Source organism: Zingiber officinale, chromosome 2B (genome assembly GCF_018446385.1).
Source record: "Zingiber officinale cultivar Zhangliang chromosome 2B, Zo_v1.1, whole genome shotgun sequence".
Lineage (NCBI taxonomy): Eukaryota > Viridiplantae > Streptophyta > Magnoliopsida > Zingiberales > Zingiberaceae > Zingiber > Zingiber officinale.
Window position 1 is genome coordinate 21,476,454 of NC_055989.1, and position 24,434 is coordinate 21,500,887.

Genomic DNA, 24,434 nt, shown 5'->3' on the forward strand with positions numbered 1-24,434 from the left:
CTTTTTCCTACCACTTAGATCAGTAAAATTATTGAATTCACCAAGTTTACTCCTCCTTTACCTCTTTCTCTACATGTGAACATTTGTTTTTGCAGTTACCTTATTTAAATTCACCAATTAATCTCCTAGAAGATGCTTGCGGATACAACAACAACAACCAAACTTTTCCCACAAGGTGAGGTTGGCTGTATGAATCCTTTTACGCCATTGAGCTCTATCTCCTATTATATCATCATCTATATTTAAATAAATCTTATCTTGTTTTAGTGTTGCTAACCATGTCTTTTTTGGTCTTCCTCTTCCTCGTTTGATATGCATGTTTATCATAGTTTCACGTCGCCTAACTGGAGTATTTATTGGTCATCTAAGTACATGTCCGTACCATCTTAAACGTGTCTCTTGGAGTTTTTCCTCAATAGATGCAACTCTGATTTTCTCTACAATGCTCTTATTTCTTATTTTGTACATCCTCGTATATCACGCCTCGAGAGAGTCCCAGCCAACGGAAAAATCCGACAGCATCTCCCCTGTACACGTGACAATCTGAAATATTTATACATACAAAAATATACATCAGTCACACACGGCTGGAATATATACACAACCACGCAGTTTATACTTAGTCCACTCGGTTGGAACAAAATATTCACAACTACGTAGTTATATATATTAAACAACCCACTCGATTGTACAAAAGCCAAAAACACAGCGGAAAACGATAGAAACCATTACAAACCAAAAACAAGACTGCTAGCCGGCTAGGCTTACACCACACAACAAAACAATACAAGACACAACATCACAATAATCTAGAAACAAATCCGGAATATACAAAGCTAAGTACACCGAATACATAAATCAAATAAAGTACTAAAGAAATCAGAAAATAGGGTTTCGGATGTGACGTAGGACCGACAGACAGGATACTCCAAGCGACTCCACAAATATCTACCTGATGTTTGAAAAAAATATATATCAACGGGTGAGTTCAACAACTCAGCGGATATCAGATAGACATACATAATAAGTTATAACTAACAATAATAATTATACGGTACAGTTTCCTAAACAAAAGTAGGAAATGCAGACAGGAAAGGGCTGAAAAAAACTGTACTCATTAGGACCTCTTATCCGAAACATAAGGGTCGTCAGACCAGATACAAAATGTCACCTGTATGCATGTCAAACATATGCAACCACCAAAATACAGCAACCAATATGCAGCAATCACAAGCAATAAATGCAATCATGCAAAATAGTGCAAAATGACATGTGTTACCCCAGTCAACCATCTCACACGCAATAGTGAGACCGAGTGGGTAGGGCTATGACAACTGTGCACTCTGCCGTCACTGCTCCTGAGTGACTGATGGACAGGATGCTGTTGGAGTACACCTATCCTCCTACCCCAAATAGAGTGGGGGAGCGCAATGCTTTCATCTCCCTGAGATAGTTTAGAGGAGGGATCCCTGCCGGCTACCACGCTGCGTCACCACTACCCATGAGCGGACCAACGGAGCCTAATAGAGCAAATTGCTACACACCCTGCCTGATATACCACTAACCCATGAGTGGTTGTGTGTGCAGATCATGTAACTGGCGATATGCTCAACAATAATGGAGCCGACAATCGCACAACATGCAATCATGCAAGATGGTACATGACACTAAGCATGTAAATCCTGATCATAACTACCTCTACATAATATGTGCCGAAAAGGAAAAGGGATCCTACATCAATGATTTAGGTAACATAAATCCAGGTACATAATTCAGATATATCAAATAACTAGACTACTACACAGTAGGGCAATGTATGTCACTATTCCTATGAACAGGAGTAAACATTGCAACAAACAAGAGAATATAAGCATGAATGCACAATAGACAAGAATATAGGTAAACTACAAGAACCAAATAGTGACATACCAAAACAGATGCAAACATAATCATTTCTACTAGCAATAAACTATTATGCATATCTAAAATGATTATATCAAAGAGATAAGTCAGAAGTACCTATCTCAAAGAGATAAGTCAAAAGTACCTATCTCAAAGGAGATCGTAACAAGAAATCATACGTCGAGACGCTCATCTCGAATCAAAGTCCTGCATCAATTATATGTATAACTTTTATTTAGCTAAAATCATACGAATTAAATGGCTAAACAAAATCCCCTAATCAGATTAAGGAAAACCCTAATCGATATAATTACTAACTTGAATTATTGATTAACCCACAGATTACAATCCATAGGTCAACTAGGGTTAGCTTCGTTAACCCTAATCGTTCCACTAATCAATTAGATTAAAATATATACATAATCGACCTAACCTTAAATCAAACCTAGAACAATTCATTCCTAACCTTCCCTACATGATAAACACATTCTAAAACCACCTATATTCTCATTGTTTGGAAATCAATGCTTAACAAGAAAACTAACCTTTACAACCACCTTCTTTCTAAATCCTCAGTTGAAGCAAGATTGCCACAGCAATTCAAAGCACTGAATCAAAAACCAACACATCCACCTCAAGGAATCAACCCAAAACTCAATCCAAAAACTCACCCAAATCTGAGTGCCCAATTGTTGAGTCACTGTCGGAGATGCGTGCTGTCGGAAAACGGTGACCGGAATTAGGAGAAACTGAAACGGCGACAATCGTTTCCCCTCTGCCGAAGTCTTCACGGAAAATGTCAGAAGAGGTGGCTGAAGGAAGACCCAACAGTGTAATTTAGGGCACGGAAGGGACACCAAGGCTTGGGTCCCTGCTCCTAACCGAAGGCCTACTCAAGTTTCCGACTTCCGACGATTCTAGGGCACGGGTGCGCCAGGAACAAGGCAATGACAGTAGGAGCTAGGGCACGAGATGTACCTCAGGCGCTGGGGCACAACACGCTGATGGTGAATCCGTGGTGTCGGCGGCACCAAGCAGTCATCGGTGTCGGCAGGGAAAGATGGAGCACGCCGAAGAAGAGAAAGGGGCGCTGGTTGGAGAAGACGAGGAGAAGAAGAAGAAGAAGAACGTCGGAGGAGAGGAGGTGAGGAAGGGAGATCGGCTCGGGAGAGAAGAGGAGATGGCAGCGGTGCGAGCTCGATGAAGAAGAAGAAGCGAAGAGAGGAAAGGGTTCGGGCGACGTCGCAAGCGGGTGAGGGAGGAAAGATTCGACAACGGGAAAAATAAGAAAAGGAAAAGAAGATAAAAAGGAAAAAAAACTTAGGTTTCCTTTTATTAAAGCCTAGGTTACTTCCTTAATCAATTCCTACCTTAATTGGGTATTCTAAACTGGCTTTTCCCTGTCCCAATACTTATCCCCTTAACCTACGTTATACGAGCTCCGAAAAATTCCCAGAAAATTTATAAAAATTCCGTTAAGAATATTTGCCTATTAAACCTTATTATTCTATTATTTAATTATTATATATTGCCGTATTTTACATCGTATGTTTACACATCCATCTTAACATCCTCATTTTTGCAACTCTCATCTTCTGCTCATGTGTTCGAGTCATAGCCAACATTCAGCTCCATATAACATAGTAGGTCTAACTGCGATTTTATAGAACTTAGCTTTAAGTTTAAGAGGTACTTTACGGTCACATAAAATACTTGACGCTCCCCTCCATTTCTCCCATCCTGCTTGTATTCTATGTAAGACATCTCTCTCAATCCCTCTATCATTTTGTATAAATGAACCTAAATATTTAAATCTCTCGATTCCGGGTAACTTGTCCTCTCCTATCTTAACAATTGTTTCATTACTTCTAATATTGTCAAACTTAAATTCTATATATTCTGTCTTTAATCTACTAAGCTTAAAACCTTTCCTTTCAAGATTCTAGTTTAGCATTTACTCCTTCACGTGTTTCATCTACCAAAATAATATCATCTGCAAACAACATGCACCACGGTACTGTGTCTTGAATGTGCGCAGTGAGTTTGTCCATAATTAGTGTAAAAAGATAGGGACTTAGAGCTAATCTTTGATATAATCCTATCTTTATTGGAATTGCTTCAGTTACTCCGCCTGAAGTTACTACTCTAGTCGTTACATCCTCATACATATCCTTAATTAGTTCAATATATGTTACGCTAACACCTCTCTTTTCTAAAGTTCTCCATATAATTTGGCTTGAGACTCTATTATAAGTTTTTTTTAAGTCAATGAATACCATGTGTAGATCTTGTTTTTGCTCCAGATATTTTTTAATTAATTATTTAAGAAGATGTATAGTTTCTATTGTCGATCTTCCAAGTATGAACTCAAATTGATTTTCTATTACTGTGGTCTCCTTAATTTTTTTTCTATTATTTTTTCCTAAAGTTTCATAGTATGACTCATTAGTTTAATACCCTTATTGTTTGCACAATTTTGTATGTCTCCCTTGTTCTTATATAAGAGAACTAGAGTACTTATCCTTATTAATCAGACATTTTTTTTCGTTTTTAATATCATGTTAAATAATTTTGTAAGCCATTCAATACCTTGTTTCCCTAAGCACTTCCATACCTCTATCGGAATATCGTCCGGTCCAACGACTTTTCCATTGTGCATCTCATTTAAAGTTTTACTTCTGAAGTTTGAATTCTACGATAAAAATTAAAATTTCTATGCTCATTTAACCTACTTAAATTACGTAAGTTAAGTTCGTCATCTAAGTGTTCATTAAAAAGTTGATGAAAATATCTCTTCTACAGCTCTTATTTCTCCATTGTTTACTAATACCCTATTACATTCATCTTTAATACATTTTATTTGGTTAAGTTCTTTTATTTTCCTTTATCTCACTTTAGCTATTCTATAAATATCTCTTTCCCCTTCTTTTGTATCCAATTTTTGATATAATCGTTCAAAAGTTTCATTTTTTGCTTCACTCACTATTTTCTTAACTTCTTTCTTGGCTATTGTATATTTTTTTAAGTTTTTCTCGTTCTTACAAATATATAATTCCTTATAAGCTATTCGTTTTTCTTTCACTTTCTCTTGTACTTTCTCATTCCACCACCAAGATTCTTTACTTAGTGGTGCATGCTCCTTTGACTCACCGAGTACACTCTTAATTACTATTTTCAACTTTGATACCATCTTATCCCATGTTGTATTAGAGTCATCATATATTTCACCTAATGCTTGTACTTCTACCTTCTCCTTAAATATATTTTGCTTCCCATCCTTTAACTTCCACCACTTAATTTTAGGAATCGTATATATTTTCTTTCTATTAATATTATGTTTGAGGCGTATATCCAACACTACTACCCTATGTTGGGTAGTTAAGCTTTCTCCTTGGATGACTTTGAAATCTTTACAAATCTTTCTATCCTTCTTCCTAATCATAAGAAAGTCAATTTGCGATTTATTATTCCCATTTTTGAATGTGACTAAGTGTTTATCTTTTTTCTTAAAAAATGTATTAGCTAATATAAGGTCATATGCTATCGCAAAATCTAATATAATTTTTCCCTTCCTCATTCCTCACTACAAACCTATAACTCCCATGTACTCTCTCATATTCCTCATTTTTCACTCCGACATGCCCATTTAGATCACCTCCTATTAAAATCATTTTATTTGGTGGAATATTTTGTAATATTTCATCTAAGTCCTCCTAAAACCTTGATTTGGTAGCTTCATCTAATCCTACATGTGCATTATGCTAATTATGTTCATAATTTCTTTCGTCATTATTATCTTAAGGGTTATAATTCTATCCCATTTTCTTACCGCTCCTACAACTTCATCCTTTAACAAACTATCTACAATAATACCCACTCTATTTCTTGTTTTGCTCTTTGCAGTGTACCATAACTTAAAACCCGAGTTCTCTATCATCTTTGCCTTCTCGCCTATCAATTTTATCTCTTGTACACACAAAATACTAATTCTTCTCCTAATCATCATATCTACTACCTCCATTGATTTACCAGTGAGAGTTCCTATGTTCCATGTTCTAAATCTTAGATTATTAGTTTTCCTATCATATTTGTTGTTATCCAACCTATGGTGTGAGAACTCTTGCCTGTTTAACACTACACTCAAGTTCTCATGGAGATGTAGCGGTCTTTGCTGAGACGTTATAGTCGGACCCTGTAACGCGAACTCTTGCATATTTAGCACTACACCCGAGTTCTGGAGATGTAGCGGTCCTTGCCGAGATGCTACAGTCGGACCTTGCAACGCGTTCCTTTCGGGGAACAACCTAGCATTAGCACAATAGTTTAATGGATTCATTCATTGAATATTTGCTATAATTTTGACGTTGGCTGATAATCTAACGCAACTCTCTTCCTATCCGGGCTTGGGACGTGAGCGATTTTGTCTAGTATAAATAATTTAAAATTGTGAGGTATGCTAACATTAACTCAGCACATGTCTCAGAGGTTTGCGTTGCAAGCTTGTTTTCGCTGTAACTTAACATTTAAATGCTGAAACTAAGCATGAACAATTATCTTAAATTGCTAACTTGACTTTGCCTCCACAAGTTGTTTGGTAGCCCCACAGTCAAATTCCGCGTGTCGTTCGCTTTCAATTGTTTGTCAACTTGTCCATTGTGTATCGTTTTGTCAAAAGATTTTCTATGCTACCTTCAGGCATTTATTCAGGTAGAGGATATGCTGCTAGTAGAAAGGATTCTCCAGAGAAAATTGTATGGTTCATTTGTTCACCCTTGTTAAGGATGCAAAGATAGCTAGATAGGATTTTGATTAATTCATCGAGGTTTAAAATCTCGAACCGTGTTGAGGTTTCGGTCCTAGACCGAAACGATATGGTTTCGATATCGTATCGTACCGTGCCGATACTCTTTCGGTATTTTTTTTATTTATATATAGTAATTATTAGATAAATATGTTTATTGTGTATAATTTAAAAATAAATTATATATTGATTTTATATAAATTTTTAATTATTGAACAACTTAATATTGTTAGAAAAAATAATTAAATATAATTTTATTTAAAAAAATTGATCTATCAATAACTTGAATTAAATTGATACATTATAATATGTTATCTTACTAATACCAAATGGAGTGGAGTGAATAAGATGGAAGAATTGGTTCTTGTAACATTCTACTTAGGTCAACTCTATAATTCTCCAGCGCTCAGATTAAATAATCATCCCATGACATGCAATATTGATATTGATTTTTCCACATGTCCATCAACGTATCTCGATTCATCACTGGATGTTGGATTTGAACTGGCACCACTGAAATCGGAACGGTTTTAGGACCATGCACAAGATAAGGATAAGGATAAGGATAAGCATACGTCCCTGAGTTCTGGTATGATGGATCACCATATGATGCATCAAAGTTATAATAAGAAGGTTGTGAGTATGATAAACTTCGACCAGAATCGATCTCAGCTAAACTCTTCCGTATATCTTGATAATTATGAGTTTTCTTTTGTTTGTCACCCTTATATCGATGCTGATATTGAATAGGGTTACTTCTAGCTCCATGATCATAATTTTGAGTTGCATGTGTGTAATTTATCTCACATGTCCATGGCTCCGGTGCTAGAGTAGGGGGAACATAATTTTTACCACTAGATGCATCACCACTGTCGTCACTTCCATGAGTACTTGCACTGCTATGAACATCACTATCCTCATTTCGAACTTCTTGTCGGACTACAGTGTCAGAAGGTGATGAAGTTTCATCACTGTCATCATGTTCTTGCTCATCAATTGCATGGAGTGGATTTTCTCTAATGCTCAATTGACCCCTTCCCGTAAAAGCAGGAGGTTTACCTTTTTCTTTCTTTTTAGTAAAAATTACAGGAACTTTACCTTTGCTTTTGCCTTTATCTATAGACTTTGGTTGGATTTGGGGTTGGGACGTTTGAGAATGTCTAGACCGAGATCCAGAAAATCGAAATTCTTGATCAAATGCTTCATCATTATCTACTTCCTCACAGATATCTCCTCTAGCTTGTATTTTTTCAATTTGTTGAGTAAGAAATTGAGATGGTTGTGGTGGGTCTCCTGCTTTATCGTGTAATGGATTCTCAGCCTCAACAACGCTCCACCAATCCATCATTGGATCATTTTCAGTTTGGACAAATCCAATATCAAATGGGTCTACATCACCAGACTCTTGTTCTTCATTCTTTTCTGTTATTGCTCTTAGTTGAAGATGCATATTATAATAAACGTAGACCATCTTCTCCAAGCGGCGATAAGAAAGACGATATCGTACTTTTGTATGAATGAGGGAGAAAGTTGACCAATTTCTTTCACAATCACTTGAAGACGTTGTTTGTGAGAGAATTCGTACTGCAATTTTTTTCAAATTTGGAGCAGATCCTTCATATTGTAACCACCACTCATCTGTAAAATAAATAAGAACAAAATTAAAATAGTATTTATATTTGTTGACAATAATTAGTAATAATTTTTACTATACTTACCTGCATTTATTTTATATCTGTCCGACACTACAATAGGATTGCTAAAAGAACCATATGCCTCTCGAAATAATCGACTTTCATTAATAGTCTCAGCAATTGATTCTCCATTTGTATGCAGTCTTGATATTACATGTCTGAGAGCCACTAATAAATCATCATTTGTGTCAAGATTATAATACATCGGATTGAGATAATAACCTACGATAATTAAACATATATAATTATTAATAATAATATTAAAGATTCTTTATCATTAAAAAATACGTACCGGCCAAATGAATATATTTTCCTATTTGATTGCCCCATCTTGTAGTGATTATATCAATTTAATGTTGATACTTGGTTGGTGATTGTAGACGCCTCTTAATTTTCTCTTTTGCTTCATGAATTAGGCGGTAAACGTTGCCCATTTATGGCTTCGTGTCCATATCAACTTTACGTAGAACAACGTAATGGTTCTACTGCTATAAGAATCTCTGCGATATAGTCCCAAAATCGGACAAATATAATAATTTTCTGCACCTCCTTACCTTCGGCTGTGTTAGAATATCGAGAGGCCTCCCAATCCTCAGAAGAGAACATGACCTTTAATCCGACTTTTTTCTGATTCAACGACTTTAACAGGAGAAAGTGAGTAGCAAACCTAGTCGCTCCTGGTCGCAGAATCTCCCCATCAATAAATTTCCTCATTAATCCATGAACCCAATGATGATTATAGAGGAATTTTGTTAAAGATTGATCTTTTTTTACTACCTTCTTCACTATATCAAGCTTACTGATATCTGCCATCATCAAATCGATATAGTGTGTTGCGCATGGTGTCCAAAATAATGTTTGATACTGTTCTCTAATAACTCTCCAACCCTCTTAAAGTTGGCACTATTATCTGGAATCACCTACACTATATGTTCTGCACCTATCTCTTGAACTACACTATCCATCAAACGATATATGTAGAGTGCATCATGATAGTCTGTAGTTGCATCAATAGATTTATGAAATCACCTTTCTATTGCAGTATAGTAGAAAGTTGATAATGCTCATTCGTGTAGGTCCTGTCCAGCTATCACACATCAACGTAATCCCATATAAGTTCCATTGCTTTTTGTATGATAGGATCCAAGTCTTGATCTCCTCCACTTGTTCATCTAAATATGGACTAATAATTTCATATGTAGTCGGAGGTTGAATACCAGGACCGGATTTTTGGATGTTGGACACCATGCTACGGTAGTATGTGTTGTTTGTTGCATTAGGGGGAATATGATTAAAATGAAAAAAATTTAGCAATACTTTTACCGATTGATTTTTCTTCTCTTTTGAATATGCATCATCAATCCTAGTTTGTTTGCTAGCTTGGTTTGAGAATGCTAGTGGATCAATATCAGCAATATCGACTGCACGTCTTCGTCTCATAGAAGGAAAAAAATGACCAATACCACCTTGTGTTGAAGGAAGACGAACACTTGCACTCCTTCCTAATGTTGATGTAGTAGTTGAGCCACTTCCACTGGCACTAGAGCCACTTCTATATCGCATATTTTGCTCATAGTCATATTGAGTTCGAGAGGCGCTGAGAGCTGCTAAAAAGTCTTCATCATTTGGAACTTCACCATGACTTTCAAATTTATCATAGATTGATTCTTTAGAACTTCGGCTATCAACAAGTTCACGTTGTTGTTGTTGTTTATACTTTAATACTTTTTTGCCATCAAGTTCGTCTTTCATTGCATGACGAACTTCTTGAGAAATTTTTGGACAATTAGAAACATCCGGATATCCACCAACAAGATGTTGTTTTAGGCATGTGACTTCACCGCCGCGTCCAATCATATCGCAATGCAAACATTGCCAATGGAATCGATTTTCTAATCGACGTGCGTGTCTCCAAGCTGAATCATGAGATTGTTGTTTGGATGTCATTGCTTATGCATTAAAAAAAATTAAGAATAATATACATTTCCAGGTAATGATCATTATTTTGTAACGTTAAGAATATATTATTATTGTAAATTTATAAATTAAATATATAAATTATAAAGAGCAACTTTCTAAAATTTGAAATAATCTCCTAAAAACATTAATTCACCTTTCTCAATTTAGAATGATCAGAATTACACAAGATTATAAGTGTTTTATTAGGAATCATAAACATGATAGCATACCTTTATCCAAATTTTTAAAATGAAAGACTTATAATATTTCTAAACATATTACAAAAGTACAAAAGTTAATTTTCATGGATCCAAATTTTAAAATAATTCGATAAAAAAATATTATCTATAATAAATATATAAATTAACATAAAGATGTTACTTTATATATAATAATTATACAAATTAATTAATTAATTATTATTTGTAAAAATATAAAATAATAAAAATATCAAAATATAAATTTAATTTATAGTTTTTTTTTAGAATTTTTTTTTTAGAATATTAGAATATAAATCTGAATTATTATTATTTTTAAAAAAATTTTAAATTAAATTTTAAATAATAAAAAATATTATAATATATACCAGATTTCTTATAATTTTTTTTAAAAATTTAAATAGATATTTTATAATTTTTTTAAAAATTTTTAAATACAATTTAAAACATTGAAAATTAATTTTTCAGAATATTAATTAAAATTTTAATTTTTAAATATATTTTTTATATATTTTAATTTTTATTGAAAAAATTTAATTAGGATTTATAAAAGCCTGTTTGGAATACCATAAGCTTGTTTGGAATACCATACATACCTTAGGAATTGTTATAAATTTAAATTATAATTTATTTTCCCTAGGGCACCCGTGCGGCGGCAGCAATGCGATCACGCCGCTGTCGAGTGGCGGATCGCAGGGGTTCGGCGGCGCCGAAGGCGTTGCCGGAGGGGTCCGGTGGCGCCGAAGGCGTCGCCGGAGGCGTCCGGTGACTCCTTTGGCGCCGCTTGCGATGCATACGAGACGGGGAAATTGTACCTCTGTCGTTGCTTGTCTCATTGCTGCTCGCCTCGCCTCGTCGCTCGCCGTCACTTGCCTCGCCTCGACGCTGCTTACCTTGTCGCTACTCGCCTCGTCGTTGTCGCTGCCGCCTCGCTGCTGCTAATCCATCGATCGCTGGTACATTTTATAGGATTTTTGCGAGCGACAGAAGGAATCGAAGAAGGAATCGATTCCTTCTGTCGCGCGATTTTTCGATCGCGAGTGTCGCACGTGCTGGCGCGCATCAACGCGCGTATCACGCGCCGAAAGCACAAGGCCACAACCGCTCGTATCACGCGCCGAACCTACTGCGTGTCGGGTGCTGGTTTCAGCCGCGTGACGGAATGGTAAAAATCGTCCGTGCCGCCCGACACGAAACGATATTCTTTTCCATGATTCATCATGGCATTTTCCAATGGTAGAAAATCAAAAAAGCGTTCTTTTATATTTATATCGTTAAAAGGATGCCTTCTGAAGCCGGCCGGGCAGGATAGTCATTATCCTGCGGGCTGACGCGAAAAGGAAAATTGAGAAGACAAGAAGAGAAACCTCCAAGAAGAAAACTTTTTATTAAAATTTGAGGGGTTAATCCTTCAACATCTAAACACAATTCTTATATAGACAACAACCTAAGACTCAAATAAGGAAAGAAATTATAATAATTACAATTAACAGATCTTAATTCCAATATTGTAAAGAAAGGAAATATATTTTTACTCGAAAAAGAAAGTAATTAACTTAATGATCTTAATTCAAATCAAGACGTGGATCAAGATAAATCCTCTCTAAAAAATACTAGAAATATGAAAATTACCCTAAATACTCAAAAAATAAAAATTATCAAAAATAGTAAAAAAGCCCTAAAAAGGGTCTAAACATCGGAATTTGGAGCTGAAAATTGACGGTTACGGTAACAAATGTAGGTTTTCAAATTTTGCACGCATGACGACAAACAGAGCATGATTCCGAGTCTCGAGTCAAAAGTTATGTCCGTTTGAAGTTCAAGGACTCATATTAGACTTTAACACGGGTTGGGCCTGCATCAGTCTCCTCGGTTTGAAAAGAACTCGCCCTCGAGTTCAGATTAACTTCATTAGCACCCGTCGAATAAGGAGTTAGGTGCTTCACATTGAAGACATCAGAAGTCTTCAGATGACTAGGAAGACACAATCTATAGGCATTGTCATTAATCTTCTGCAGTATCTTGCATGGTCCGATTTTTCGATCCTTTAGCTTATTATATTCTCCAACAGGGAAACGATCACGAGTCAATACAGCCTAGATAAAATCTCCAATCTTAAAAAGTACCTGTCGATGACGACCCGAGCCTTATACTTAGTATTGCTTTTCATAATTGCCAGGTTCACTTGCTCATGAATACCTCGAAGATGCTTTGTCATCTCATTTGCTTTAGGATAAATTTGCTTTACACGTGGAACAGGGGCTAAGTCTAGAACTCCTGATGGATTCCGGCCATAGACAATCTTAAAAGGACTCAATCTCGTGGTCCTGTTTTTCGATCTGTTATAGGCAAACTCTACTTGAGGTAATGCCGAGTCCCATTGCTTTGGTTTAGTTCCTGAAAGGCATATCAAAAGATTACCGAGACTCCGGTTCGCTACCTCGGGTTGACCATCCGTCTGAGGGTGGTAAGCACTGCTAAAGTTTAATTGTGTCCCTAATTTTCCCCATAAGTTCTTCCAGAAGTGACTGATGAATTTGGTATCTCGATCTGCAGTCATGGCCCGAGGAATACCATGTAAACGCACGATCTCCTTGAAGTAAAGATGGGCAATCCGAGTAGCATTTATAGTTTTCCTGCAAGCTACGCAATGCACCATCTTTGAAAATCTGTCAACAACAACAAGAACTGAGTCTGACATTCGTTGGGTGCGGGATAATCCCAATTCGAAATTCATGCTGACATTGAGCCAAGGAGCTTCAGGAACGGGTAGGGGAGTGTACAAGCCTGCATTGGTTAGAACCCCCTTAGATCGCTAGCATACAGAATTGTTGGACCCCATGATTGTTTTGATGTGATCAACCAAGGCAGGTTAGGTCCTGTTTAGTTTTGATCCCTGTGTCTAAGTATGCAGGAGCTTAGAAGCGCAGGAAGTCGAGCGGAAGACGCAGCTAGCGAGAAGGACGGCACGGGAAGGGAGCTGACGGTTAAGCTTTCATAGTGTGTAAAAGGCTTCTCCGCCTTCAGAAAAGGAGATTCTTATTGAACTCTTGCAACCGCCTTGGATTAACAACCACCTAGGTTGTAACCAAGTCAAACCCTGAGTCTTCTTATGTTCTATTGTTTTCTTTTATTTATTTCTGTTGCACTTTAAGAGTTGAAAGATCGAGGAGGGTATCTTTTTCTGTTTCAGGCAATTCACCCATCCCCTCTTACCGGCTCGCTGCACCAACAAGAACATTGATCAACAAAGTGAGCCACATCGCTGGTCAACTTGGGCCAATAGAAATTAGCAGAGATGAGGGCCAACGTTTTATCACGTTCAAAGTGTCCCTCATTATAAAGCTCGCTCATAATATATTGCCTTAGAGAACAGTCTGGAATGCATAACTGCAACCCGCGAAACAGATAACCATTATGCAAAATAAAATCATGTCGATAACCATCATGTATCTCCTGGAATATCCTTCCGATTGATGGGTCAGCTGCATACATGTTTGGAAAAACCTCAAAGCCCGCAACACTAGTATTCAAGGTGGTGAGTAATGAAGAACACCGACTCAGAGCATCTGCGACACGGTTCAAACTTCCCGCTTGGTGCCTTAGTGTAAAGGTGAACTTTTTTAAGTAAGCCATCCACTTGGCATGCCGCTTGCTCAGCTTGTGTTTACCATTTATATATTTTAATGCTTCATGATCAGTGAACAAGATGAATTCCTTTTGTACTAGGTAGTGTCGCCAATGCTTCAAGACTACATGATGGCATATAATTCTAAGTCGTAAGTAGAATAATTTTTCTTGGACCCAGAGAGCTCGCTGAAGAAAGCAATTGGTCGCCCAGATTGACTCAGAACACCCCCGATACCTACGCTGGATGCATCACAGTTGACCTCGAATATTCTATCAAAATCAGGAGGGGCCAGAACTGGTGCTTCAGTCATCCTTTGTTTGACCAGTTGAAAGTTATCCTCTGTTTCTTCAGACCACTTGAAATCCCTTCTCTTGAGACATTTGGTGATAGGAGCAATCAGAGTGTTAAAATTTCTGATGAACCAGCGGTAGAAAGAAGCTAAGCCATTGAAGCTTCTGACATCGTGTAAGCTCCTCGGTTGAGGATACTCCAGGACTGCATTTATCTTTGTTTGATCTGCATGTACACCATCAATAGACACAATAAAGCCAAGGAAAGTTATCGATGTAGTAAAGAAAGAGCACTTCTTGTTTACAAATAAACACTCCGTTTTCAGTTTTTCAAAGACAACACGAAGATGATCGAAGTGTGATGCTCATGTCGGACTGTAAACTAGGATATCATCAAAGTATACCATCACAAACTTTTCCATAAAGGGCTACAAGATTTGATGCATAAACCTCATAAAGGTACTTGGCGCATTGGACAGTCCAAAAAGCATGACCATCCACTCATATAGCCTATGTTGCGCCCTTGAATGCTGTCTTCCATTCATCACCAGGCCTTATTCTGATTTGGTGGTATCTGCTTTTAAGGTCAATTTTTGAGAAGACCTTAGAACCGATAGATGATCCGACATGTCATCCAAGCTGGGAATTGGAAATTTGTACTTCACTGTAATCTTGTTGATGACTCTGCTATCAACACATATGCCACGAGCCATCTTTCTTCGGTACTAGTAGGGTAGGAACTGCACGGGGGCTCAAGCTCTCTCGGATGTGTCCCTTTTCTAGCAACTACACCACTTGATGTTGCAATTCTTCTGCTTCTTTAGGGCTAAGGCGATAAGTTAGCCGATTAGGCAAACTCGACCCCGGAACAAGGTCAATCTGATGTTGAATATCACGTATCGACGGTAGCCCTAAAGGAAGATCCTTTGGCATTAGCTCATCAAATTCTTCTAGCAGCTGCTGTAGTTCGGTTGGTAACTCTGTGTCCATGGTCGGAGTAATGCTTTGGCATGGTAGCAAAGCATATACAACTCCTTGCTCTACTTCATCTAAAAACCTAGATATAGAAAGCAGATTAATATTTTTAGCTATCGAAATTGGAGTAGTTCCTTCCTGTCGTGGTGCCAACACAATTTTTTTTTCCTTTGATGTTAAGGGTATAGGTATTTTTCCGCCCATCATGAACAACACTGCGATCATATTGCCAAGGTCACCCTAACAATACATGACATGCATCCATGATCACCACATCACACCAAGCACTATCAAAATATTTGCTAATTGAAAAGGAAACGAGGTATTGTCGGTCTACTGTTACCTCGTTTTCTTTATTCAGCCAAGATAACTTGTAGGGTTTAGGAGTTGTAATTCCTGGACAACCTCTGTGGATATTACATTCTCACAACTATCGTTGTCGATAATCATCTTGCAGACTTTATCTGCGATGGTGCAGATTTATCCGCGATGGTGCAGATAGTATGAAAAATATTGGTTCTCAACCAATCGTCCCCGAATCGCCCTTGGGAGTTAGCAGAATCTTACGAATGATCAAAGTCTCATGACCATTGCCATAAATCACTTTGTCAGATGTTTCATACATCGGATTGCCAATTGCTATTGTATCTTCTATCACCTCTTCCTCGATCAACAAGTTTTTACCTTCCGGATTAGTGGAAGACGGTTTCCTGCATTGGTGCGTCATATATCCTTGTTCATCACATTGATAACATTTGACAGGGGTTTTAGAGTAAACCTGTGGTAATCGCGGCGGTGGTCGCTGCGATGGCTGTTGTGGTGGCTGTTGTTGTGAGGGACGAGAATTTTGAGGGTGAGTTAGCCGATTGTTCTGGTCACCTCTCCCCGTTGGTTTCCTATTTTTTTTGCTTTTCAGCCGTCAGTGACGCTGAAAGGGCCTCTGACACCGTCGAGAGTGAATGAAGATTGAGAGCATCTTGCAAGGCCAAGCGCAAACCCTCTAAGTAACGTGCCATATGCTATTCCTTTGTCTCGGATAGGCCATTTTGGGCCACCGAAAAACTCTTTTGTATATTCATCGACCGATCTCGCGCCCTGTCTTAATGAGTGAAGTCGCTGGAACAGAGTTTGAGTGTAGGCGAAAGGAAGGAAGTGTTCCTTCATGTTTTTCTTCATTTCTTTCTAGATAGTTATTTGAGGTTTACCTTGTTTGTCCCGAGAACGCCCGATCTGTTCCCACCATGCTGATGCTCACCCTTTGAGTCTAATGGCAATTAACTTCACTTTCATTGGATCTGGAACTCGCTTGTAGTCGAATATCCATTCTACTTTATTGATCCAGTCACTTTGCTCGCAACAAACTAGAAAATTCGGGCAGATCCCGAAATCCGAAGTCTTCAGCAGGCTCCTCTCGTCCATGATGATTGGTGTCAATCATTCTACATGTCACGTTGTGCATCAAATTAATTGAAATTGAAATGTTTCAAAACTAAAGGTAAGAGATGTAGTATGGAGTCTAAGTCGTATTTTTCCAAGGGTAACTAACAAGTTTATGCTCTAATTAGATTAAAAACTATTGTTGATTTTTCTAATTGCCATCAGAAGGTAAACTTTTAAACTGAAACTTAAATGACAAAACCTGCACTAATGCATTATTATATCTACTTGAAAATTCTGGTTTGCTCCTAACCAATCAAATTGCTACATGGAATAAAACCAACTCAAGACATGAAATTCTAAGATGAACTAACCGAATGAAGCTATTAGAAAACTAAAACAACTAAAATGAAATTAACCAGTATCGCTAAAATCTAAACTGTGGACAATAGCAATCTAAGTTCAATTTAACAACCGATCAAAAGTGCTAGCAGACAGGAAAATGCTAAACTTCTAATAATCAGATCTATGACATAAAACTAAAAATGTATCAATTGCAACTTCATACAATAACAGAACGAAAACAGAGTTCACAAAAACTTCTCATCTACACTATCAAATCAGAAATAGGATTTGTTTTTATGATAAAGAAAAACTAAATCAACAAATGTTCTGTAAACCGAATCTAGATTAGGTTAAGAAACATTCACAAACTCCAAATTTTAGATCCAATCCCTTCTCTTCGCTGATCTGCCAAGGAGCCGCAGAGAACGCCCTTCTGGCTTTCAACCACTGCATCTGGATTCTTCAGCCATGTAAATAAGAATTGTCAAGCCGCAGAGAACACCCTTCTGGCTCGCTATCTTGTCGCGTGAAGAACAGAGGAGGGAAATGACGATCGCAGCTCAAATCGAATGATCAGTTTGATCTCAAAGTTGCGAGCTGATTTGGGAACGGAACGAATACGTAAGGCTGAGGAAAACTCCAATCAAGCTTAGTAAACACCTGAAAACCCCAGATCCAGAGAACGCCCTTGAATCTGAGGGGAAAATGGATCGCGGAAGAAATTGACGTGGATCTAGGGAACGCCCAAGGATCGCGTTCTGAACTTCATTTGCTGATTGCTAAGAGATCCTGAATTCACGGTTGAAGTCGGAATCGAAATCTGGATCTGGAGATGGTGAACGGGAACTGCGGCCGTCGCACGAAGAAGAAGAAGAATCAATAGGAATTCGCGAGGAACCGAGCCCAAGAAGCACTGTAGCTTCTCGCGGGTTTTAAATCCCTTCCAATCTGATCGGACGACTGAAAATTCTCGGAGCTAAATCAACGGCTGGATGAACTCAGATCTGGATCAAAATATCTGGATCTTCATCAACGGACGAGATATGCTCCACATTAGGTCGGATGTTCCAGATCCTTGACGGATGACTCAGATCTCTCCGATCTTCAATGAACGGCTACAATTGTTCTGGAGTTTGATCGTCTCGTTAAAACTGCGATCCGAGCGCAAATTTGGTTCAAATTCATCCCAGTTCAAGAACCTTTGATCCCTACAAAATAACAATCAAATATTAGCATCAAATAAAGCCGTAATACAATAATTTGCAATTAAGTCCAAAATCGATACAATGTATAAAATATTATATAAATATGGGTTCCATCTATGCAAACTACATCAAACCATGATTGTATGAATGAAAATAATACAGTAAAATCATGGTTATCAATGATCTTGAGGTGAGTCCTATCGGTGATATGGGTTCTCAAAGGAAGACTCAGATCCACGATATGAAATCTCACGATTTTCGAGATCCCGCACCGCCATATGTTGGGTTAAATCTGCAACTTGTCTCTGTAAATCCTCAATCGTCATTATGTCCCGGATGCTACGACCACGGTGCTCAGCTTCCTTCGCCGAAGCCTGCCTGTTGTTGCGACCGCGACTACTACCACGACGATCCACCATTGGATCTGTTGATGACCTTCACGCGCTTTGATACCAACTGACGTTGGGCAGGATAGCGATTATCCTGCGGGTTGACGCGAAAAGGAAAATCGAGAAGAAGACAAGAAGAGAAACCTCCAAGAAGAAAACTTTTTATTAAAACTTGAGGGGTTAATTCCTCAACATCTAAACATGACTCTTGTATAGACCACAACCTAAGACTCAAATAAGGAAAGAAATTACAATAATTACAATTAACAGGTCTTACTTTCAATCTTGTAAAGAAAGGAAATAGATTTTTACCCGAAAAGGAAAGTAATTAATTTAACTATCTTAACTAAAATAAAGATGCGGATCAAGACAAATCCTCTCTGAAAATACCAAAAATATGAAAATTACCCTAAATATCTAAAAAGTAAAAATTACCAAAAATAGTAAAAAGGTCCTAAAAAGAGTTTAAACATCGGAATTTGGGGTTGAAAATTGACGGTTACGATTACACCGGTAACAAATGTAGGTTTTCAAATTCTGCACGTGTGACGACAGATAGAGAGCCTGATTCCGAGTTCCGAGTCAAAAGTTATGCTCGTTTGAAATTTGAAGACTCATATTAGACTTCAACACGGATTGAGCCTGCATAACCTTTTTCCAAATTTATCAAAACAGTGCCTTACCCATAATTTAATTTCCAAAATATACCTCTGGGCTCCACCTTGGAGCATCTTTGACTAAAATTGCACCATCTTGGAGCTGTTTTAACCATATTTGGTCAACACTGCTTCAAAACTACATCCACCTTGGAGCAGGTTTGATGAAAGTTGGTCAACTTTGACCAAAGCTAGTCAAAATTTCTCCAATGTGGTGCAACTTTGACAAAGCTTACTACACCAAAAGATATATTGTTCCAAGGCAATGTTCTAAATAGTGGTTGAGACGGCCACCTAGGCGGGAGGCTGCCATCAATTGCACCATCTTTACCTGAGACGGTATTTTAGGTGGTAACTCACTTTTTTCCACTGTCGTCGCCACTGACGTCGTTTCATCACCACAACGTGTAGCTTGGGCCCGACAACGAGTCCGAATGCATCGCGCGAGCCCGGACGCGTCGTGCAGCCCGGTGACAGGTCCGGAGGTGTCGCCCAAACCCGACGACGCATTTGAACTCCTCGTGTAGTCCCGGCGACGCATTGAACTTGTCGCCCGGACGAAACAGGGTATGCGGATAAGTTGTAAGTTTGAGTTTAATTAAATAATTTTAAGTTAATAATTTTAATTAGCTCTTATATATGATTGAGATAATTTAATTAGACTTAATTAAAACCTAATAATTTTTTAAAATATTTAAATTAAAATTTTAATTAATATATTTTATTAAAAGTAAATATTATAAATAATAATAATTATTTATAATATTATGTATGAAAATAGTTAAAAAAATTTAACTGCCTAGACATTGCCTAGGAGGACGAGGCAATAGATGACCACTAACTGCCCCGCCACCGTTTGCCTCCATTACAACACTATTCCAAGGATGTGAGCAGGTTTGATTAAAGTTGTACCATCTTAGAGCAACTGCACCACCTCGAGCAACTTTGACTAGCTCCAAGATGGTGTAGCTACTTAAAGGTGGTACAATTTTAGTAAAAGCTATTCCAAAGTAGAGCATTGCAGGTATAAAATTGAGTAGGGGTTTTAATAATTTTGAAAGGGGGAGTGCTCTTTTGATGATATGGATAATTAGGGGCATTCTTTTATTTTTCTACCGTTTCCAATTGATATGAGTAGTGTTCGTGTAATGAAATTAATATATTATCTTAAATGACAAGGTAGGCATGAACTGATTTTTGGGTCGGGCACTTTTATTTATACAGAAGCAATCAAAATGAGGGCAGACGTACTTTGTGACGGTTTCTTGGAAGACATTGAAGATTGCTCTTCTAGCACCAGCAATGAATCGAGTGAAGGAATGATCACACCGACAAAAGCACTGCCATCTACGGAAGCTTATGCTACGGCCGATATGGAGGATGGCCATACGACTAAAAATGATCAAGCAATTTCAGCTAAAATTGGCACTGAGGTACAAAACATGCTGAATGATCACTTCAATTATCTCGAGGGAATATGGATAAATGAAATGAGACGAACAGCTTCTCTAAGGTGTCCTACCGTAGAATCATCCATCATTCGGCTGGAAATGCTGTCTCAGAAGATTAGATGGCTTAAAGGCTTGGTGAAGCTAGATCCAGAGTTTTCAAGCCCTGTGAAGCACACTTGGGAATTTGTAGAGAGCCAGAGAGCCGCGCCTCACTGAAATAGAGATGGGACATTGCTGAGTCTCAAACTTGGGAATTTGGTAGAGTTGTCCCCTACGAAATTATCTGGGCATCAACTACCAGATCCTACTCTTTCTTTACTTGTAATCATGGTGTTTCAGCAAAGTTTACATGCATTCATCTCAGTAAATGCAAGCCATGAGACCTTATCATCTGTGGGCCATATTTTGAGCAACTCGTCATGTAATGTTCGTCAGATGGTTAAAGGTGACTTCCATGTGATTTTTTATTTTTCCTTTCTCCAATCTCATCTTAAATCCTGTACTCTATATTCTACAGTAATCGTTGACCAATAGTTTATAGTTTTGAAGGAGATTCCCTTATAACATGTACAATTCACACTCCTTGTCAACCATAAAAAGTCTCGTCGGCTAAGGTTGATCGACAAGGGTTAAAGAAAAGCAGCGTTGAAGCGTCGGTGTGTGACACCTTTTTAAAGCAAAAAACAAAAGTACACTATGAGTAGTTTTTTAAATTTTTTTTTAATCGGTGGGTATGTTATTTTGGATTTTGACTTATTTTAGAATTTAGGAGTTATAGTATTAAGTATAATTTTTTTTAAGTGTATATATATATACAAAGATGGTAAGTGTATGACCTTAGGGTTTCATCATCTGCAGAGATCCTGATATGTGTTTGATGTCGAATGCCCATAGACATGAGGACGGTTAGGGGTGGTTTTATATTTTATATATACTAGTGTGATTGTGCACACGCGTTGCGTGTGTAATATAATAATATATAAATTATTTAGGTCTTTGAAAATTTGAATTATTTGGATTTTCTAGTGTCACCCTTATAAACCAAAGAGAATCCCAGCAACAAATTACTATAACGGTTTCTCTATGTAAAAAATTATTTTAATTTAATATTATACTTGTCTTAGTAAAAAAAACTAAGGAAAATTTATTTTTTAACATCATCGGGCTAAAATATTTATAGAAACTTCTTTGATCATAGTGTTGTCAATTTTAAGATATGGGACTAAAGAGAACTATATTTTTTTTATAAAACAATCAGAGAAAATTAATGATGAGAAAAATTCATAATATACGCTGTAGCTGAGTCTTGAACTCTAGATCACTGATTGTTTCGTTTGTGAAATTACTAATAAATCTTGGAATTATTTTTAGTATAAATAGAAAAAAGGGCATTAACGTAAATACATTTTAGATTTTATCAAAATTTGTTAATAAAGGAGGAAGATTTTTAATAAAATAGTAAGATATATATATATATATATATATATATATATATATATATATATATATATATATTATTTTTGTTTTAAAAAAAAACACACTCTATCTCTCTACAAACTTTATAAAATATAATCCACAACAGGAAAGGTCGGTGGCCCCCACATTCCGGAAATTGATGTAATATTCAGTCCAACTCTTCCCCCATGATCGCACCACTAACTAATGCATTTAATTATTCCCCATCATCGATTAATTATTTAACTGTTTTATTCCTATCAATTCGTATGCGGCCTCCAGCGCCTCAGTTGAACGAATGCCCCAACGGAAGCAACTCCTGTCGCACTCATTACGTGGCCCCCACCACGCTCAACGCGGACGAAGCCACGTTGACTAAGTCAAGGCCTACGTTGACCATCGCCTCCGCCGGCGCCTCTTCTTCCTCTGCCTCCGCCGCCAAGAAGTTCTCGACGATCTCGATGCTGGGATTCACCACCTGCTCCGCCCACGCTGCTTCGGCATCCGCCAGCTTCTTCCGGAACGCCTCGGTGGCATCCACCCTGACCACGCCCCACTCTGACAGGGCCGCCAGGCGACGGATCTTCTCCAGCTGGCAGCAAGTCAGCTTGCAGTTGTTGGCCTTGATCTCGTCGAGTGCTTCCTCCAGAAGTCGCTTCTTCTCCGCCTCGTCGGCCCCCGATGCCTCCGCCCGGAGGTACCTGTCCAGCTCCGGCACTCCGATGGCGCGCCGCACCCCGCGCGTGTAGTCCGGCGCCTCCACGTCGGGGTCGAACATCCGCCGGACCTCCTCCACCATCCCCCTCTCCACCATCTGGTCCACCCGATCCGCCACGAAACGGTGCAGCTCCGGCAGGCGCACGTCCACCCACAGGAAGCAGCACTCGTTACGCCGCCGGAACTCCCCCCGCCCCCCGTCCACCAGCTCCTTTATGTAGGAGTTCGACCCGCCGGCGACTATCGGGAGCCGCCCGCGCCGGGCCACCGAAGCGACAGCGCGCGTCGCCGCTCGGCGAAAATCAGCCGCAGTGAAGTCGGCGTCGGGAGGCAAGCAGCCGAGGAGGTGGTGGGGGATTCCGGCGGCCTCCTCCGCGGTGATCTTGTTGGTTACGACGTCAAGAGCGTCGTATACTTGCATTTTGTCGGAGTTGACTATCTCTCCGCCGAAGTAGGTGGCCAGGTCGATGGCAAGGCGGGACTTGCCGGTGCCGGTGGCGCCCATCACCAACACCACCTTGTTTTTGGCCTTGAAGGATCCCATGCCTAGCTATCAAGTAGCTAACATGATATTAGCCATATATTAGTATATATAAAATTGTTACAATATGAATAAATAGAGCGTGCACGCGGCGATAAGGATTCTTACTTGTGACTGAGACACAATCTAATATATTATAACAACTAACAAAGGATGAAGTTGAGAAGGACGAGGAGAAACAAGAGAGAGAGAGAGAGAGGCAGTTGAAGTGAGTTGAGTGGACGTAGGACAGTGAGAGATTGAATGCAACGCTGGTGCCGTTTTATAGCGGGCGTGAGGGGGGTGGAATGATTTGTTTAATGGAGAAAACTGTTGATCAGCTTGTAGGAATATCGAGTCTATATTAATTATACTGGGGGTGGAAAAGTTAAAAAATAAAACAAACGGCGATCCATCAAAGTGCACATTTAAAGTTTTTAAAATTTTCTAAATGGTACATTTGTTTCTTATTTTATCTCTTCCACTAATTATCATGGTGCTATATTCAAAGAATAATAATTTTATGATGCTATATTTTAAAAATCAATACTAATATCGTGCTGATTTTAAAAATTAGTACCACTTTGGTACTTTATAAACCCTAAAATTATTACATTGTATTTTAAAAATCAACATCATAATGATATCAATTTTTGAAACGTAATCATGTGATTTTGTTATTTGAAATTTAATATCACAGTAGTGTTGTTCTTTAAATACAACACGGTAATAAATATGTTATTTGAGAATCTAAAAGTTAGATGCGTTTTTTTAGAATTTCATAGCTTTAAATGCCCTTTGATCAATTATTAAAAAATAAAATAAAATTATAATAATAAAAAATTATAT

The 24,434-nt window shown here is 38.1% G+C and overlaps 2 protein-coding genes across 6 annotated transcripts in view; one reads left to right on the forward strand and one right to left on the reverse strand.

Annotated features, from left to right (window-relative positions):
- LOC122045479 overlaps positions 1-21,441 on the forward strand; it is a 57,670-nt gene extending 36,229 nt beyond the window's left edge. For 2 of the 3 annotated variants that reach the window (XM_042605711.1, XM_042605712.1), the window contains exon 7: positions 20,667-21,441. In XM_042605711.1, coding sequence (XP_042461645.1) covers positions 20,667-21,109 — 443 coding nt within the window. In that variant the 3' untranslated portion in view covers positions 21,110-21,441. Of the gene's footprint in view, positions 1-95; positions 176-20,666 lie in introns of all 3 variants that reach the window. The other variant, XR_006129994.1, reaches the window with a different exon arrangement.
- Positions 21,442-22,436: 995 nt separating this feature from the next.
- LOC122049032 (adenylate isopentenyltransferase 5, chloroplastic-like) lies at positions 22,437-23,843 on the reverse strand. Of its 3 annotated transcripts, none has more exons than XM_042610526.1 (2): positions 23,715-23,843; positions 22,437-23,615 (listed from the first exon to the last, which is right to left on the reverse strand). In XM_042610526.1, the coding sequence occupies exon 2, from the start codon at positions 23,607-23,609 to the stop codon at positions 22,680-22,682; it is 930 nt and encodes a 309-aa protein (XP_042466460.1). In that variant the 5' UTR covers positions 23,610-23,615; positions 23,715-23,843; the 3' UTR covers positions 22,437-22,679. The 3 variants fall into 3 exon arrangements, with proteins under 3 accessions (XP_042466460.1, XP_042466461.1, XP_042466462.1); XM_042610527.1 differs by having other exon boundaries at positions 22,437-23,626; positions 23,715-23,839; XM_042610528.1 differs by having other exon boundaries at positions 22,437-23,611; positions 23,715-23,833.
- Between the last annotated feature and the right edge of the window lie 591 nt (positions 23,844-24,434).